We start from the raw sequence: 16,948 nt of genomic DNA on the forward strand, positions 1-16,948 counted from the left end.
TTGATAACTGTCATTTCTGATTATGTGTAACAGTTTTTAGAAATAATGTGATCCACTGGGAATATAAGACAGAACTGTACTTGAACAAGAATTAAATAAAAAATTTTTAAAAATTAAAAAAAATTATGTGATCCAGTTTAAGTTTATATAATGGTAACTTTTTTCAAATTAATTTCACCTCTATAGGAAATGATATATCTTCTGGCTGCACTTGATTAATCTCTTGGTGGCCTTTTCTTTTGAGCTCTGAATGACCTATATTGCATGTTTTTCTTAATGTCACTTCTAAATTGAAATGACATTGTTATAAAGATGGTTTCTAGGGAAGGATAAGAACTGTTGACATCCCCTTGTCTCAAAAGTTTACTCTTACCCATCCAGTAGTGCTTTTGTGATTATTCACACACACATTTTTTTCAGGGGAAAATAAGGCTTCCATGAGGCCCTAAATAAACCTGGTGAATAGTTACCTCCCATTTCTCAATTCACACTCAGACCCAGTTGTCCTGTATTGCATATAACATGAAATTTATATGTGCTTTGTGTTATATTCTTGTTTCTGTGATGTACTATGCTCTTGTTCTTTTAGTTGATTGATTTCTGTCCCAGAGTTATAATCTCCTTAATTCTTCAGTGTCACCTAGCTGTTCAGGGAGAGGACACAGTACTAATTATTTGGTAAGTCATACCATTATGTGGGCATCTCTCTATCCCTCGAAGTCTAGTTCTTGACAGTGTTTAATACGAAAAAATAAGATTATGTCACCTCTAACTATTTTAGGCAGTCTGAGTGTGTGAATTTCAATGGTGAAAAATGCTTCTAAATCCTGTTATTAAATGAAAACACTTAAGTCCCAGCCCCTTGGACACTTGAGACACAAAGAATGAAACAAAACTAGATGGAATTTAAACATTTTAAAAGTATACTTTGATTAGAGGGATGTTTACTGAATAAAGGCAATTTGATCAGACAAAATCAGTCTTTAAACTATACTCTATACACTATACTGATAGAGGTGCAAAGGGGCCAGGTTGCTAAACATAGCCTGAAAAAGAGAGTATGTGCAGTAAGGATTAGATACTTTGCTGATTTTGAATGCCCTCTGCCCCACTACCACCAGGCTAAGAAAAATGGTGTCTTTGGGAAAGCAGCAAGGCAAAAAAGTTAACTGATAAGGTCTTGGCTGGGTAGTTCAGTTGGATAGAGCATCGTCCTGACACACCAACATTGTGGGTTTGATCCCTAGTCAGGGCACCTACAAAGAATGAAACAATGAATGCATAAATAAATGGAACAACAAATTGATATTGCTCTCATTCTATCTCTAAATCATTTTTTAAAGTGATGAACCATAAAAAGAACTAAAAATAACCTTCAGTGTGGGTTGGACTTGGTCTTTACTGTAATCAACTATTGCAAAGAAAAAACATGGTTAGCAGCCCTGGACTGGATTTTTAAGAGAAGGGGTGAGGTATACAATCTGGACTCTCTGCCTGTGGCTAACTTTCAAACAACATTTGAAGGGCAGTGTCTAAGTTACTGCTGGAGTTTGATGAGTAGGGTGCCAGATGGAGGAAGCTGTACCAAGAAGCAACTACAGAAATTTGCACTATAATAGCTTTTTTCAATGTTTTATTATTTCTTAAATTATATTTTACTGATTGTGCTATTACAGTTGTCCCAATTTTTCCCCCTTTGCCACACCTTCCACCTAGTAACCCCACTCCCTCAGTCAATCCTCACACCATTATTCATGTTCATGCATTATGCGTAGGTTCTTTGGCTGTTCCACTTCCTATACTGTATTTTACACCCCTGTGGCTATTCTGTGACTACCTATTTGTACTTTTTATTTTTTTAAGACAGGGAATACTTTATTCATACCCATCAGAAATGAACTGGTTGGGTCTGTAACAAAGCCTCATGTTTTAAAGCATAGGCCAGTAATTGTATACGACTATACACTGCTACATACAGATCAACCGATCAGACCACAACTTTTCAGTGTATAAAACAGTAAGTTCCCCTATAAAAGCAACACCGTTGTAACATTTTAACTTAGTATTCCTCTCCTCACCCTCTCCAACAGAATCTGTGCCAACCTCCTCATAATCCTTATCTAGGACACCCATGACCTCACAGGCTTCAGAAAACTCTCCATGCCCTCACCCACATACCAGTGGACAAAGGCACGCTTGGTGTACATCAGGTCAAACTTGTCCAGGCAAGCCCATGCCTCAGCAATAGTTGTATTGCTCACCACAGAGGAAGGCTGGTAATTAATGCCAACTTTGAAGCCAGTGGGGCACAGTCCACAAACTGGATGGTACGCTTGGCCTTGATGGTGGCAATGGCAGCACTGACATCTTTTACCATGGTGAGGGTCACATTTCACCATCTGTTTTGCTGGCTTAAAGTACACACTGGTGATCTCTGCTACAGAAAGCTGTTCATGGTAGGTTTTCTTGGCAGAGATGACAGGGGTGTGTGTGGCCAGAGGGAAGTGGATGCAGGGATAGGGCACCAGGTTGGTCTGGAATTCAATCAGAGCATTCAGGGCTCCATCAAACCTGAGAGAAGCAGTGGTGGAAGACACAATCTGGTCATAGATGGCCTCGTCGTCAACCATGAAGGCACAATCAAGAGTTCTCTAAAGTGGTGGCTGGTAAGGATGGAATTGCAGGGCTCCACTACAGCTATGGAAACCTGGAAGGGCTGGGTAAATGGAGAACTCCAGTGTGTACTTCTTGCCATAATTGACAGAGAGATGCTCCATCAGTAGGGAGGTGAACCCGGAACCAGTTCCCCCACCAGAGCTATGGAAAACCAAGAAGCTCTGAAGACCTGAGCACTGTTCAGCCAGTTTCTGAATTCAGTCTAGGACAAGGTCAATGATGATCTTGCCAGTGGTATAGTGTTCATAGTCATAGTTATTGGCAGCATCTTCCTTTCCTGTGATCAGCTGCTTAGGGTGGAAGAGCTGGTGGTAGGTACCAGTGTGGTAGGTACAATATTCATGGGTGCTCACTTTCAAGTCCATGCCCTTAGAGCATTCTGTGGCCTACACTGTCCACTGTGTATGTGTGTCTGGCCAGGCCTCTAATCCACCTCATTGTGCAACCCTTTGATTAGTCCATGGGGTATACTGAATGGGTGCAAATTGCACCCTTTCTTTTCCCTTTTTGTTGGCCTGGGTCTCCAAGCGCAAAATCACTTCAGGGCAATTAGGTTCCCATATTGAATTAAGTATCTCTGAGTGCTGCTAACTCTCTGAGCCCCTGGTGCCCCTCTGTGATCAATGAGGTGCCCTTCGTGGGAGCAAATCACACCCCTCCTCCTCCCCCTTCACTGGCCTGGCAGCTTAGTGTGAGAGGTCCTTGCACAGTGGCCGAGAACCTTTTTTTGAGTGAATTCCCCTTGTTTGTGGCAGGACATTCCTGTCAAGCTCCCAGCTTTCTACACAAATCAACTCTTTGACTAGTCCAGAGACTATCTGGGTCACAGCCAGTCTCAGCTCTTCTCTTCTCCCATCTCCAGGTGTCACCTGGCTCCCCAATTTCTCTGGTATTGTCCCAGCCAGTGACCACAGACAGTCTCAGCTGGAATACACCACCAGCTGTGTGTCTCTTACTGCATCTTTATCCCTTCCAAGAACTTTAAGCTTCCAGGTCTCTCTTAGCACAAGTCTTCAAACTCACCGCTTTGGTAGAGGAGGCTGCTGCAAAGTCACAATCACTGACCAGGCTTTCCCCTACATCTGCCATGGCAGCCTCAGTCTCCAGGGCAGGACCTGGGGACTGTCCTGTTGGCCTACAAAATCTTCATACCATCTGTTTTTAAACAACTTTGTAACCTTTGGCCTCCCAACTTCTTAAGCTAGAATTCTGTTGGTTATTCACTCTGTTCCTCAGGACATAGGCTAGATGTCTCAGTTGGGTGCAGAAGCAAATGAGTTCAGCTCCCACCTACCTTACTGCCATCCATCTTCTGCCCACACCCCAACCATTCTTTAAAACAGAATCGATAAACTTCTAGTTTAATGTGATCCAGAAAAGCAAAACACAAATCTCTGAAAACAAGAATAAAAAAAGGGTTATTACTGTATATTATTCAGACATTAAAAGTTTAACATAGGGGCATTATGAACAATTTTATACCTACAGAATTTTTTTAAATCCTAAGGAGTCTACAAAAAAATATAAACTCCATGAGTTTAGCATGATCTTGGCCTCTAAATTCAATATACAAAAAGTAATCACATTCCATATACAAGCAATGCCATCATTGAAAGACAAAATTTTCAAAAGTACCATTTACTATAGTAGGAAAATATTAGATGTTTTGAGATAAATTTCAAATAGCTATGCCTCCATGCTGAAACTATAAAATACTGAAGAAAATTAAACATAAGGAAATAAACAGATGTGTTAGGCTCACATATCGGAAGACTGAATATTTTTAAGATTGTCTATTCTTCTAATCAAGTTCTAGATTTACTATATTCCAGTTAAAATCCTAGATTTTTTAATAGACATTCTCATGCTTCAAGGACTTACCTGACTTGAAGATATACTCATCCACTTTATCAGTGTAAGGATGGACAGATATATAGCACAGAGTCTAGAAACAGACCCACCTTCATATAGTTAACTAATTTTTTTACAAAGTTGCTAAGGTGATTTATTGAAGAAACAAAAGTTCTTTCAACAAATGGTATTAGCCTGGTTACCCATAAGAAAAATAAAAATGAACCCTGACCCAGATTTCATACCATTTAAAAAAATTAATTCCCAATGAATCAGACATAAATATAATATACATTTATAGACTAAAGCAGAGTATTTTTGAAATCTTGATATTCGAGCAAATATTTTAGGATACTAAAATGTCAAGAAATGAAAAAACATTGACATTTTACCTTATCAAAATTTAAAGCACCTGTTCATTCAAAGATATCATACAGAAAAAAATAAAATGAAAATAAAATCAGGCTAGCGGAAATATTCTCAATACATGCATATTACAAAAGAATTACATTATAAGTAACTTTTATAACTCAATTATAGTTATCAGGGTAATGCAAATTAAACCAAAATGAGACATCACTACACACCCAACAGGTAAAAATGAAAACCTTTGATAATACCAATGTTTGCAGACTGAAATCATACTGGTGTAGGAAGGAAAGAGGTTGTGGACATGAGACCAATATTAATCTGTTCATTATATTTCTCACCTGAGAAATAGCATATATTCAGTCCATCAGCTTTACTGGCTCATTATACAGCAAGGCCCATTATGAGACTCAAATGACTCCATTTCACCAATCAATGAGCTGTGTCCATGTTCCCTCCAGCGTCACCACTACTGTGTGCTTATAACCCTTTATATTAACAGATTTTCATTAATTATATTTTAATGTCTGTTTCAATGCCTACACTAGAAACTGTACATTGTCTCATCCCCTTACACTTTCTAGAGAGGCTGAGAATCTTAAAAACTATATTTTCTGACTCCTTTCAGCTGTAGTCCCACCTGCCAGGTAGATGCATTCTTCCCAATTAATGCATTGGGAACGTGAGAGTTCCCAATGAATCTGATGTTCCTGTTTACAAGAGAAGTCATAGGGAGATGTTTCCCCCACACTACTTGCTCCATTCCCCTCTCCAGACAACTGAGCAGCTGTGGTAGGTATTTCTTGACTAAATCTAGGGGGCACAGATGGATTCTTGAACACATGGCCCACGGTGAGGCCTCAGAGTTAGAAATGACCTGAAAGTTCTGCTTTCACCAGTTCTGGGAGTTTTCCTTAAAGGCTCAGATGAGAATCTGCTTCTAGTCTAGGCATTTTAAGCATCTAATTTCCTGTATTAAATCCTTTCCCTTTTTTTAAAGACACATAGTATTCTACCATGTAAATGTACAACAGCTTTTTATCCACTCCTCTGCTGATGAGCACTTGGGCTGTTTCCAGATCTTGGCTATTTTAAATACTGTTCTTGTGCCACGTATAATGCATGCCCATGTTTTTGGCCCAAACTTCCAGGAAAAAAATATCTTTCATTTTAATTTTTTAATTCAATCCTTTATTTTTTATATTTAGATACTTATTGCTTGTATTACAAAGGAATTTTAACATTTATTTTTCATTTGATCTTAGCCAAAATGCTGAGAAGTGATATATTTTTGAACATATTATGGCACAAGAAACTTTATATAACAAATAATTACAAAACACAAGAACAGATATAAGAAATTTTGTGTACTGGTAATGAAATTACAATATTTATGCACCTTAGAAAGCCAGGAACTCTTTGTCACTGTCAATATCAGAAATATCATCATCTTCAATTTCTACATTACCAGTGTCTTCTGAAGAGTCATTTTCCTCATCCTTTTAAATTTTATCGTTCTCAGTCCCATCCACAGCATTGCTGAGGATGTATTTTTTAAATCATTTCACAACTTCCTTCTTGACACTGTTCCATGATCTTAGGATCCAATCACAAACCTGAGTGATGGATGCTTTCTTGATCCTGCCTGTAGGTGTTATATCATTACCAGCTGCATCCATAATGCCCACTCTTTTGTCATTAGGGCCCTTTACTGACACATCAAGAGGTTGCAGTTGGCTGGTTAGGCTACCAGGTATCACAAGTTGGGTTTTCAGGTCCGCTGTGATTGTTTTTGCACTTTGTGTAATAAGAACTTGAAAGTGATAAAAAACAAGCAATGATGGTTTTTAAAGTAATCCTCCAGACCTTCATGACCAGACTTTGTTAAACCAAATTTTGATGCCTTCTTCATTCATCCACCCTTTTTCATGAACGTGGACAATACCTCTACTTGGAATCTTTTGGAAACATTTTCCTTTTAAAGATGATCATAGGTGGTAGCTTTGTTCTATCTGCACAACAGACTAGAACAACAGTGAAATGTGTTTTCTTATCACCACTAGTTTTAACCACCACGGTCTTTGCTCCTTTGATGTCCATAGTTCTGTTAGATGGCACATCGAATGTGAGTAGGACCTCACCCATATTGGCAATCTGGGACAGCTCAAACTTTAAGTCTTTTGTAGATTGGTAACATTTAAGAATGAAATAGCAAAAACTTGATTCTCATAGGTTGCTAGAAGTTTTGGGGCAAGTTTGTTCATGTCCTCATGCTCAAACTTTGTCTTCATAAAGTAAAAGCACCATTTAGGTGTCCATGAGAAATCATCAATGTTTTTTTCTTGGGCAATCCTTTTACCTTCTTGTTATCACCTTGGTTGAAACAGAGATCCCAGTTTGATGCTGCTCAAGAATCCAGGTCTTTGCCTCCTGCTTCACTTGCAGCCACTTTGGAGGTTTCCCTCGCATTGCCTTCTTCTGTCTTGGCATCTTAAGAAGCTTTTCTTCCTGCTGCCTCCACAATCTGATGATACTCCCTATGACAGGAGATTCAGAGTATCTCTTGGCAGCTCTGTTGCCATGCTTTTTAGCAATATTTAATAACTCAGCTTAAATCTTGCAGTGTATGCAAACTGTTTCAGTATCTTCCAAGGGATTTTCTAAAAATTTATCCCTCCTAAAGTGTACAAAGAGAATATGGTAATAAGGTCAGCATGACCTTTCTTATCGAGTGGATAACAATTGGTATCACCTATCTTATTAAGTAGGTGACAATCGACATCATCTATCTTACTCTGTGGATAACAGTACATCATTCTTCATTTTATTTTGTTGAATCGTTGGCTAAAACTTCTTTCATTGCAAGTTTGTTGTAAGTTCAACAATACCAATTATTGTATTCCAGAGTATTATTTTGCATAAAGATGTCGTTACTGCTTTCTAGAGTGACACTAAAAACATTACACTAATTCTGTAGTAGTACAGAATTAGTATAACCCATGTATAATGTGCATCCTTACTTTTCTCTCAAAAATTAGGGCAAAAAAATTGTGCACTATACATGGCAAAATATGGTAACACTGTTATGAACATAGGGGAAGGAAATCTTACCTTTTGCAACATGGATAGACCTGAAATTATGCTAAGTGAAATAAGCTGGTCAGAGAAAAAACAAATACTGTATCTAACTTATATGTGAAATATAATGAACACGATAAACAAACAAACAAAACAAAACAGAAACAGAGACATGGACACATGGAAGACCGTCAGAAGGGAGTGGGGGGGGGTGGGGACTAGGTGAAAGAAAGTAAAGAGATTAGCCAAGAACATATATACCTGACACATAGTCACAGACAATAGTCACAGTCACAGATGGCTAGAGGGAAGGGGAGATGGGAACTGGTGGAGGTGGGCAAAGGGAGGGCAGGAATGGGGTCATCTATAATAGTGTCAACAATAAAGTTAAAAAAATTCTTTCCTGTTTAAATGAAAGTGATTTCTGTTTACTTCAACTAGAGTTCAGTATGGAAATGTCTTTAACTTGTTTTTTAATATAGCTTACACATAATTACCATGACGACTTAGAAGTCCCTATTCAAAAATTTTCCACAGCTTCCTCACTCTCTGTGCAATATACTGCACACTTTTTTGCCCCAATTTTTGAGTGAAAATCCAGACATCTAACTTTTAACTTGCAATTTACTAATAAAACTGACTCTAGAAGTGTGCTCCTAGTTTGTGAGGGTAGCCTGTACCATGACAAAGAGATGTGAGTGACATTCAATTCCATAGCTCAGAGCAGTAAAATGCCATTCACTATGTCTTCTAGGAAGCAGTGATTCAATACTATTATTTTGCTTATAAACTCACAGTTGACAGCCTGACAAAAAGGGCGATAATGTTAAACAGCAAGTTACACAGGCAACCAACCATGTTACACTTGAGGGAGAATACTGCCTAAGCCTCACTTTGCTTCAATCTCCTAAGGAATTTGGATCATTCAAATAAGCAGATGGGAGACTCTGACTAGTATGACCAACTACAAGGCTTCAGATGTGGAACTAGGATGAAGTCTAGAAAGAATTCCTGATACAGCTATGCCAAGAAAGGGAAGAGGGGTAGAGACTCCAAAAGTGCTTCTGGAGAACGGATAATTGTTGAGATTGTGGCCCAAGGCCAGGCCACCTTCTCCCTGCCGTCAGGAAGCTGAGCTGAACCCCATTTCCTAAAGCCCCAGGGTAGAAATGGGGGTACAATCCCCATTCATCTAATGAAGAAAGGGAGTTGGCAACTTATATCCCTTTATCCTAAATAACTTAAAGGCCTAGAAAAAAGTATCCCCAGGAGTGCCAGGGGAAAGGTGTACAGCTTCCCAAGCAGGGCTGGCTTGAGTTGTGCAGGGTAGAGCTAACAGCCTTAGGAAACTGTTCAGCACTGCAGGGCCTATGCAAAGCAGTGGGAGACTCCTTCCATCTGTTTAAAAATACTTTCTAGGGTAAATAGCCTTAAATGAATTATAAAGACTCAGACTGTCACTTCCCAGAGAGTAAAAACCATTGCTCAAGAATCCAAAGATTCAGTGTGTGGAGGGCATATTTTGCATATATTACATATTTAATAAGTTTCCTAAACAAAATCTTGAAGGGCTAATAAAACAAAGAAACACAACAAAGTTAAATCATTTAGAAATTATCTCCTGAAAGAAAATGACAGTATGTTTAGAGGGCTGGTTTAGTTATCTTAGCCAGATACTTAAATGTTGTAACTTCCCTGGACTCCCAATAGAGGAACATTGCATCTTCCGAGAAGATCCAGCAAGGGCACAAATTACATTATGGGCCATTTTTCATGCTATGCTCTAACAACCTATAAGGTAGGCTTATCAGGGTAACAGGACCTATTTCACATCAGGAAGCTTTCAGTGAGTATCAAAGCCTTGTTCTGCTTTCTAAGATATAATTTACCAGTCTTCAGAATGATAAAAAGACTATATTGTAATTCTACTGTACAGCTAAGTTGTTACATTACAAAATTGAAAAAGACATCACTTTTTTTCTTACCATCTCCTTTTAAGATAGAGAGAAGACAATCTTGCTATTTGTACTTTACAGATATAAAACCTAGGTCTCTCAAAACAGAGGGACACTCAGCTCAGTAAGATCAACATAAAGTCTTCCACAATATTTCCAGTTGAGGCAGGCTAAAGCACAGGAAGAACTCTGAGACAGTGCTGCTGTTGCTGGCCAATGTCTATCATCCTGGTTGCCAGGAAACACCTTTTAGCACTTAGGATGGATAGTAAACCAAGGCGGGGAGTAGGAGGTACTCATGTCTCACTTACTAACTCAGCAGTCCTCAGCCTGGTCCAGTAATACTGCAAGGTGTTCCAACATCACAAGAAACACTATGTTAGCATGGGAGGTGGGAAGTCCTTGAAATTCTATATATTGTTTCCACTGTCTGGGAAAGAAAGCCTTGAAACTATATATTCATCCCAAGGCCTAGAAGAGGGAAGAGCAGGGGGTCTAGATTACCCAAAGCAGCAGCCCATAAAATGACTTTAGTTAACTGCCTACTTCTGGTCACTGTTTTACGAGGGAGTTTCCTAATGCTTGCAGAAAGATCCCATAAATAACTTTGGGTAACTGCCCCAACTTTAATTAACTGTGTCTTGTCACTTGCCAATTTTACAACAAGATGACCAAATACACTCTGGAGCAAGATAAGGATTCACGCTAACAGACCCCCACACATACCTAAGTTTGGGTAGTCAAGTGCCCCCGGGAAAGCTGACACCACCTTTACATGTCAATTAATATGTAACTTCTTCACCTCCATCCGGCCAACTATATAAGTTCCTGATACTCTTGCCACCATTACCTTGCCATGGTCTGACTCTATGCATTTTACCCTCACTGTAGCAAGAAGTGTTTGTTTCTCTTCCATGAGAATATATCACTAATAAACTCTGCTTGCATGCTAAAAGACTTGCTGATCTGTAATTCTTTACTACATTGCCAAGAAGAACCAGGTTTCTCCTGTAACAGTTTCCAGTACCAGAATATGTGGTGATATCTTCACCACTGAAATCTATTTCATTTGGGTCACTTCAGGTCAGGGAAGACTACTTGCATAATGGAAAAGAAACAAAATTAAAAGAAAAACAATTACCTTCCAATCTATGCAATGAAAAAAGAGTAAGGTGCAGAAATCTGTATATCTTATGCTACCATTTTGTAGGAAATTACTGAAAGATCAGAGTCACAGAAATTTGAATAAGCATTAAAAATCCTTGGAAGGATTCATAAAAATGAGTACCATGGATATTTTATTGAAGAGGGGAACCAATAGCTAAGACAGTGGTAGAAAGGAGACTTTTTAATCCTTACCCTCTTATACTTTGACTATATTAACTACTCACTAATAAATAAAAAACAAATTTAAAAATAAAAAATCAACATAAGAGGTAAGATGACAAAGACTGAAAACAAAAAACCATATTACGTGTCACACACAAAAGAAATAGAGTTTTGTGCATTTTATTTAACAAATTCAGGCCACAGGATCTTTGTAAGTGAAATCCTTTGTATCTACTATGTGCATATATCCCAGAGGAAACAGGAAGTATTGCTTGACAGGAAAAGTTTTTCCACAGCTTCTTTATAAAATCCTTAGTTATCGTCTCCTTTTTACATTAGGATTGTATCTGCAAAGAAGGAAAGGGGTTAAATAATATCTAGGTAAATAATGGCATTTCTTTCACCTTTAACGTTAAAGGGCCTTTAGCAAAAAGGAAAATGGACTCATGGATATGGACAACAGTGTGGCTGGTGATTGCTGGTGGAAGAGGGATAAAAGGGAACTAAACAGTAATGGGCAAAATACAATAAAGTTTAAATGAATAAATAAAGTTAAAGGGCTTTCAAAGTATAGTCACATTAGCAAACAGAATGAGAATGCCAATTTTATCCTCAGCATCAGATATTAACCATGAACATTTTTACTTTCATCTACCCCTTTGATGTTACTTTGATAAATATTTGAAAAAAGCATCAACAAAAAAATCTATAAAAGCATGAAAATAATTAATAAAAACACTGTTTAAAATTAAATATATGTTTATACTTCTTCCAGCATAGCTTCAAAATACTCTAATACTTATTTCTCTGCTCCCCTCCCTCCCAAATTAAAGTATATTAGTTGCACAAAAGAGCAATAATGAACCTAAAATATTGTTACTTCACAAATGTTCTCCTGTAGCAATTAAACAAATGTAACTGGGCAACCAGATTGTCTCATTAGAGTATTTATAAAAAATCAGCATTGTTGTCAACATTTTGACCGTTGATTTATATTGTCAACAATGAAATTAAAGAATCAAACTGACTGCAAAATAGACTGAAAAATCTATTACTATCTTCATTTTGCCTTTAAGTAAGTTTGGAAAAATGTTATTCTCCCCTAACCAGTATCTACCTATGATAGAGTATTTTTATGAGTATTTCAGAGTAAATAATTATAAGGTTTGTTGGGCCTGTAAGAATGCTGAAAATATGTTAAATCAGAATTAAATTATAATCACTAGTTATAACTCTGCTACAAGGACCTGCTTTGGAACTCTAATCCTGCCTCTTGTTTTTATACACGTGCAATTAAAACTCAACAAATGGTCTGGTATTTTACTTGTCTTAATTCAAAACCCATTCATTCTACTTAGAGTTGAAAACATAACAAATTTATCAGCCAAATTCACCTGGCTCAGGAACCTTTGTTACCTGAATGCCCCCATACAAATTTTACTGAATGAACCCCAAACTTCAAAGCTACATCCAGTAAACCCAACAAAAAGGTGCTCAAATAATAAAAAAAATACATATGTTAAAAACAGAACATTCTTTAGGTGAAGGGACTAAGTCTTTAAGAACAGAAGAAAAACAAGTATTTAATCTATATGAACAGAACTGAATTATATTTATCTCTCTCTAAAATTCATGAGAAAGATGAAATTCAACTTTACCTAAAGAGATCATCAGCAAGAGACTCTTCTTTTGCATGTTGATTTTGCACCTGTGAAAATTAACATTCCTTCAAACATTTACTCAATGATGTAAGCATAGTTAATGAACTGCTGTAATAGGAGGCCAGTCACCTTCAGGATTTCCAAATCCAAGAGGGCGCCAGGTCTAGAGTCTTGGCTCTACATCTGTCTCAGTCAATAGATCTTTCTATTTTTGCTTCATGCCACAATTACTGCAAAGCACTCTAGTTAAACAACCTTTATCAATCAATCTCCTCACAAAGGCAACCAATGTGTATACAGCTAGCCTTTGAAGTTTTAAACATTTTTTTTCCAACAGAACTCTTTTACTCAATGAAACCTCAATGTTTTGGGGCCATACTATCAATGAAGGAGCTGAATGGGCAACACTTACCCTAACTTCAACCAGAGCAGCTCTCCAGGTGAAGTGGCTCTTCTTCCTCACCATCCCAAATCAGAAGCTGTTGCTGAATTACCTCACTCACAAAGCAATTTCAAACTCAGACTCGCCAAACTACTAAAGCACATTCTAGGGTTAGAACTGGAAAAACCCTGTGCTGAGGTCATCTCCTGAAAGTCCAGCTATTACCCTATTTGGTGGCAACCAAAACCCTTCAATGACTTCTTCCACTGACAAAAAAAACAAAACAAAACAAAAAAAACCCCCACAAACTCTCCATAGCCTGGCTCTTTCCTACTTCTTTCTTTCCTTTTTATTAAATTTATTGGGGGTGACACTGATTAACAAAATTATATAGACTTCAGGTGCACAATTCTATGGCATATCACCTGTACACTGTATTGTGTTCACCACCCCAAGTCAATTCTCTGTTCATCACCATTTCATGAACCATGAACCATGTATGCCAATCAAAACTGAATCACAAGAAAAAAAGACAATAACAAAACAAACAAAAAAACAGACTCACCACCTAATAAATAACCTGTGACTCACTCTGCTTTTCTTCATGTTCTTTCCTCTGCTTCCAAAATTACTTCTTACTCTTCCCATATTTACCATGTTTCAAAGTTCATTCATTCAATATACATGTCCTTCACCTCTTCATGACTTTGTGCTCCTCTTCATTTAAAAGTAACATCTACTGTGAGGAACTCCAATGGAACATCAGCTGCACAGCTCCTAGATATTCATCAATCTACACACATCCTCTCCAAAGACCAGAAGTTCCTTAAATGCAGATACTGTTTACTAATACTGCTAAGAGTTTTACATGTATATATTTCCAGATACTATCTTAAAAATCTTTTTAAAAAATCTCATTTCCTCTTCATATAACTTCATTACTATTTTTACACTATTATCTACATTTTAAACAATAAAGGAAAAGAAGTGATCAAAGGGCTGTCATCTGGAAGAGCTGGGATTTGACCTGGTCTAATAAACAAGAGTACCACCTCTCAACTAGGGTCTTATGCTGCTGCTGTCTTTGCTAAGGACCTGTAGGATGACTTGCAGGAATTCAAACTTACTGAGCGATTTTCCAGTCACACACTGAAATGTTAAATGAAATTACACCATTTCTTTTCACATTTTCTCACAAGTATAGCAGAACACATATGAGAAGACACATGATATTCACAAAGCATCTGTCAAGAAAGCATCTGCTATTACCCTAAATACTCTTACAGCCTTCCTAGAGGGAGATAGTAATTTTAAAGTTATAATATAGTAAAGAAAAATCAGATAAAAAATCAGTAATATTTTATATATCTTAGTAAAAACATTAAGTTAAACAGTATTAAGAAATAGAAGTCTGCCTTGGCTGGTGTAGCTCAGTGGACTGAGCACAGCGGGCCTGTGAACCAAAGGATCGCAGTTCAATTCCCAGTCAAGGCACATGCCTGGGCTGCAGGCCAGTTCCCAGCAGGGGATGCACGAGAGGCAACCATAAATTGATATTTCTCTCCCTCTCTCCTTCCCTTTCCATCTAAAGATAAATAAATAAAAATTTAAAAAAAAGAAATAGAAATCCTCCTATTACTGGGTTTGGGAGAACTATATCTCACAGTCTTTCAAAATTCACATCAGATTGGATAGAATTCAAAGAATTACCATGTATAGTGCACAGAATGAAATATACCAAATTCAAGAAAACTTCAGGAACTGAATCACAACTGGCTGCAGTGGTAGAGAAAGAAGGGCTGAAAAGAGCAAGAGGCAGGGAATATGGAAGAATAGCTGATCAAGCCCAGTGAGATGAGACATTACATATAGAAGTTGTAGCCACACAGAAGAAAGTCAAGTCTATTATCTTAGAGTAAATCCTCCTAGTACACCAAAAACTACTCTAGCAAAAACTAGGAGAGATTTGGTGAAATGAATGTAGAACCCACACCCTTCTTCTTCCAATTCTAAAGAAATAAACAGAAAATAGAAAAAAGTCAGCAGCTACACCATCATTCTTCCAACAGCAATAATTAATCAGAAAGCAAATGTCATGCACATACTTCACAAAGATGCCCATGCAAAAAAACAAACAAACAAAAAAAAATTGATGGAATAGATTCCAGACACTAAGCCATCCCATTCAAAGGTGCTATAGAACCAACTAAACCTAAAAATTCTTACCAATACCCCAAATTTGGGAAAAAGTCACCTGAGCAGGAAAGAGAAAAGGTCTGCAGGTGGGCTGGGGGATGGATCAATGGTGGGAGGCCAGTCAGTGGGACTAATACTGACCAACATCCCTGACACATTATCAAACAACCCAAGAGCCAAGTAATTCTCCTTTAAGACATGATGCACTTCTGCCTGATGGGTACAGTCTGCATTACAAACTTAGGATGAATGCCCACAATTCCAGCTGAGCCTTTCTTTTCCTAGACTTCAGGCCACAGAGACTAGACAGGACCCAGAAAGGGCCTTGGACCAAGCAGTTGCTGCACAAATGCATGGTGGACCCACTAGATAATTCTGTTCTTCATGAGCAAGTTACAGGGTGGAAGTTATTCCAACTACATTCAATTTTTACCTTACAAACAGGCTTTAGAATGTAATCCCTGAATAAAATGGTACATACCACTCTGCATAGCAGATAAATTTATGGACAGGTCACTTTCAACAGCTACAAGACAAAAGAAAACAGTGAAGCCACTCAGCATACCAGATGGGGAAAAAGGAGATTGGAACATAACTTGAGAGAGAAGAAGAACCTAGTCTGCAAGAAACAATAATTCAAGAATAAAAAATAAACAAATGAATAAGAACATAAAAGCAATAAAATAAGTCAGATGATTAAAAAACCACACTGAAATGAAAAGGAAACATGCTACATAAACACATTTCAGAATTAAATAAATTGGAAAGAGCTAACACCGACTGTTTCTGCTGTTAAAAATGCTTTATACATAGTACCTTATTTAATCTTCACAGAAAATCTATGGAGCAGAGGTGCTATGAAATGGAGACATGAATTAGTAATTTTCCCAAGGTCACAAACTCACATAGCTGCTGGTGAGGAACAGTAGACACAACTCTGAATTTCTGACACAGTGAAAGAACTTAGAAAAATCACGATGAATACAGAAGAAATATATCTGGAGGGCCAACCTGCTAATAAAAGGGTCACTGGGTCTTAAATGTAGAGAAGCCAACAAATATAAAAATATTTTTAAAGATGCAGCAAAAAAGTTCCTTGAAACAAAAAAGACTGCATCAGACTTCTGGCCAAGAATGAGGCAGACGTAGAAACACTTTACCTCCTCATACAACCAAAAGGAGGACAACACAAAATTTAAAATAAAAAATAACCAGAAATGCCAAAAATTAAACTGTAAGGCAGTCTGACAACCAAGGAATTAAAGAAGAAACACTCATCCGCACTGGTAGGGGGAGCAGAGACAGGCAGCCAGGGTGGAGGGGACTCCCAGCAAGGTGGTGGCTGGAGGACCAGGATGAGCAAGGCTGCAGCTGGTGGACCGGATGAGGCGGCTGGCAAAGTAGGAGGTCCCATATTTGCATGTGGATAAACCAGGAGGAAGAAGTGGGGA

The 16,948-nt window shown here is 37.9% G+C and overlaps 1 protein-coding gene and 1 pseudogene across 6 annotated transcripts in view; both read right to left on the reverse strand.

Annotated features, from left to right (window-relative positions):
- Positions 1–1,736: 1,736 nt before the first annotated feature.
- LOC118989285 (tubulin alpha-1 chain-like) lies at positions 1,737–4,107 on the reverse strand (annotated as a pseudogene).
- Positions 4,108–6,836: 2,729 nt separating this feature from the next.
- Positions 6,837–16,948, reverse strand: part of NBN (nibrin) — a 68,958-nt gene continuing 58,846 nt past the window's right edge. For 3 of the 6 annotated variants that reach the window (XM_037049332.1, XM_037049335.1, XM_037049338.1), the window contains one exon: positions 6,837–7,433. In XM_037049332.1, coding sequence (XP_036905227.1) covers positions 7,332–7,433 — 102 coding nt within the window. In that variant the 3' untranslated portion in view covers positions 6,837–7,331. Of the gene's footprint in view, positions 7,434–11,422; positions 11,606–12,912; positions 12,967–16,948 lie in introns of those variants that run through there. The other 3 variants (XM_037049337.1, XM_037049333.1, XM_037049334.1) reach the window with 2 other exon arrangements.

Source organism: Sturnira hondurensis, unplaced genomic scaffold (assembly GCF_014824575.4).
Source record: "Sturnira hondurensis isolate 20B ecotype Veracruz unplaced genomic scaffold, ASM1482457v3 Scaffold0006474, whole genome shotgun sequence".
Classification (NCBI taxonomy): domain Eukaryota; kingdom Metazoa; phylum Chordata; class Mammalia; order Chiroptera; family Phyllostomidae; genus Sturnira; species Sturnira hondurensis.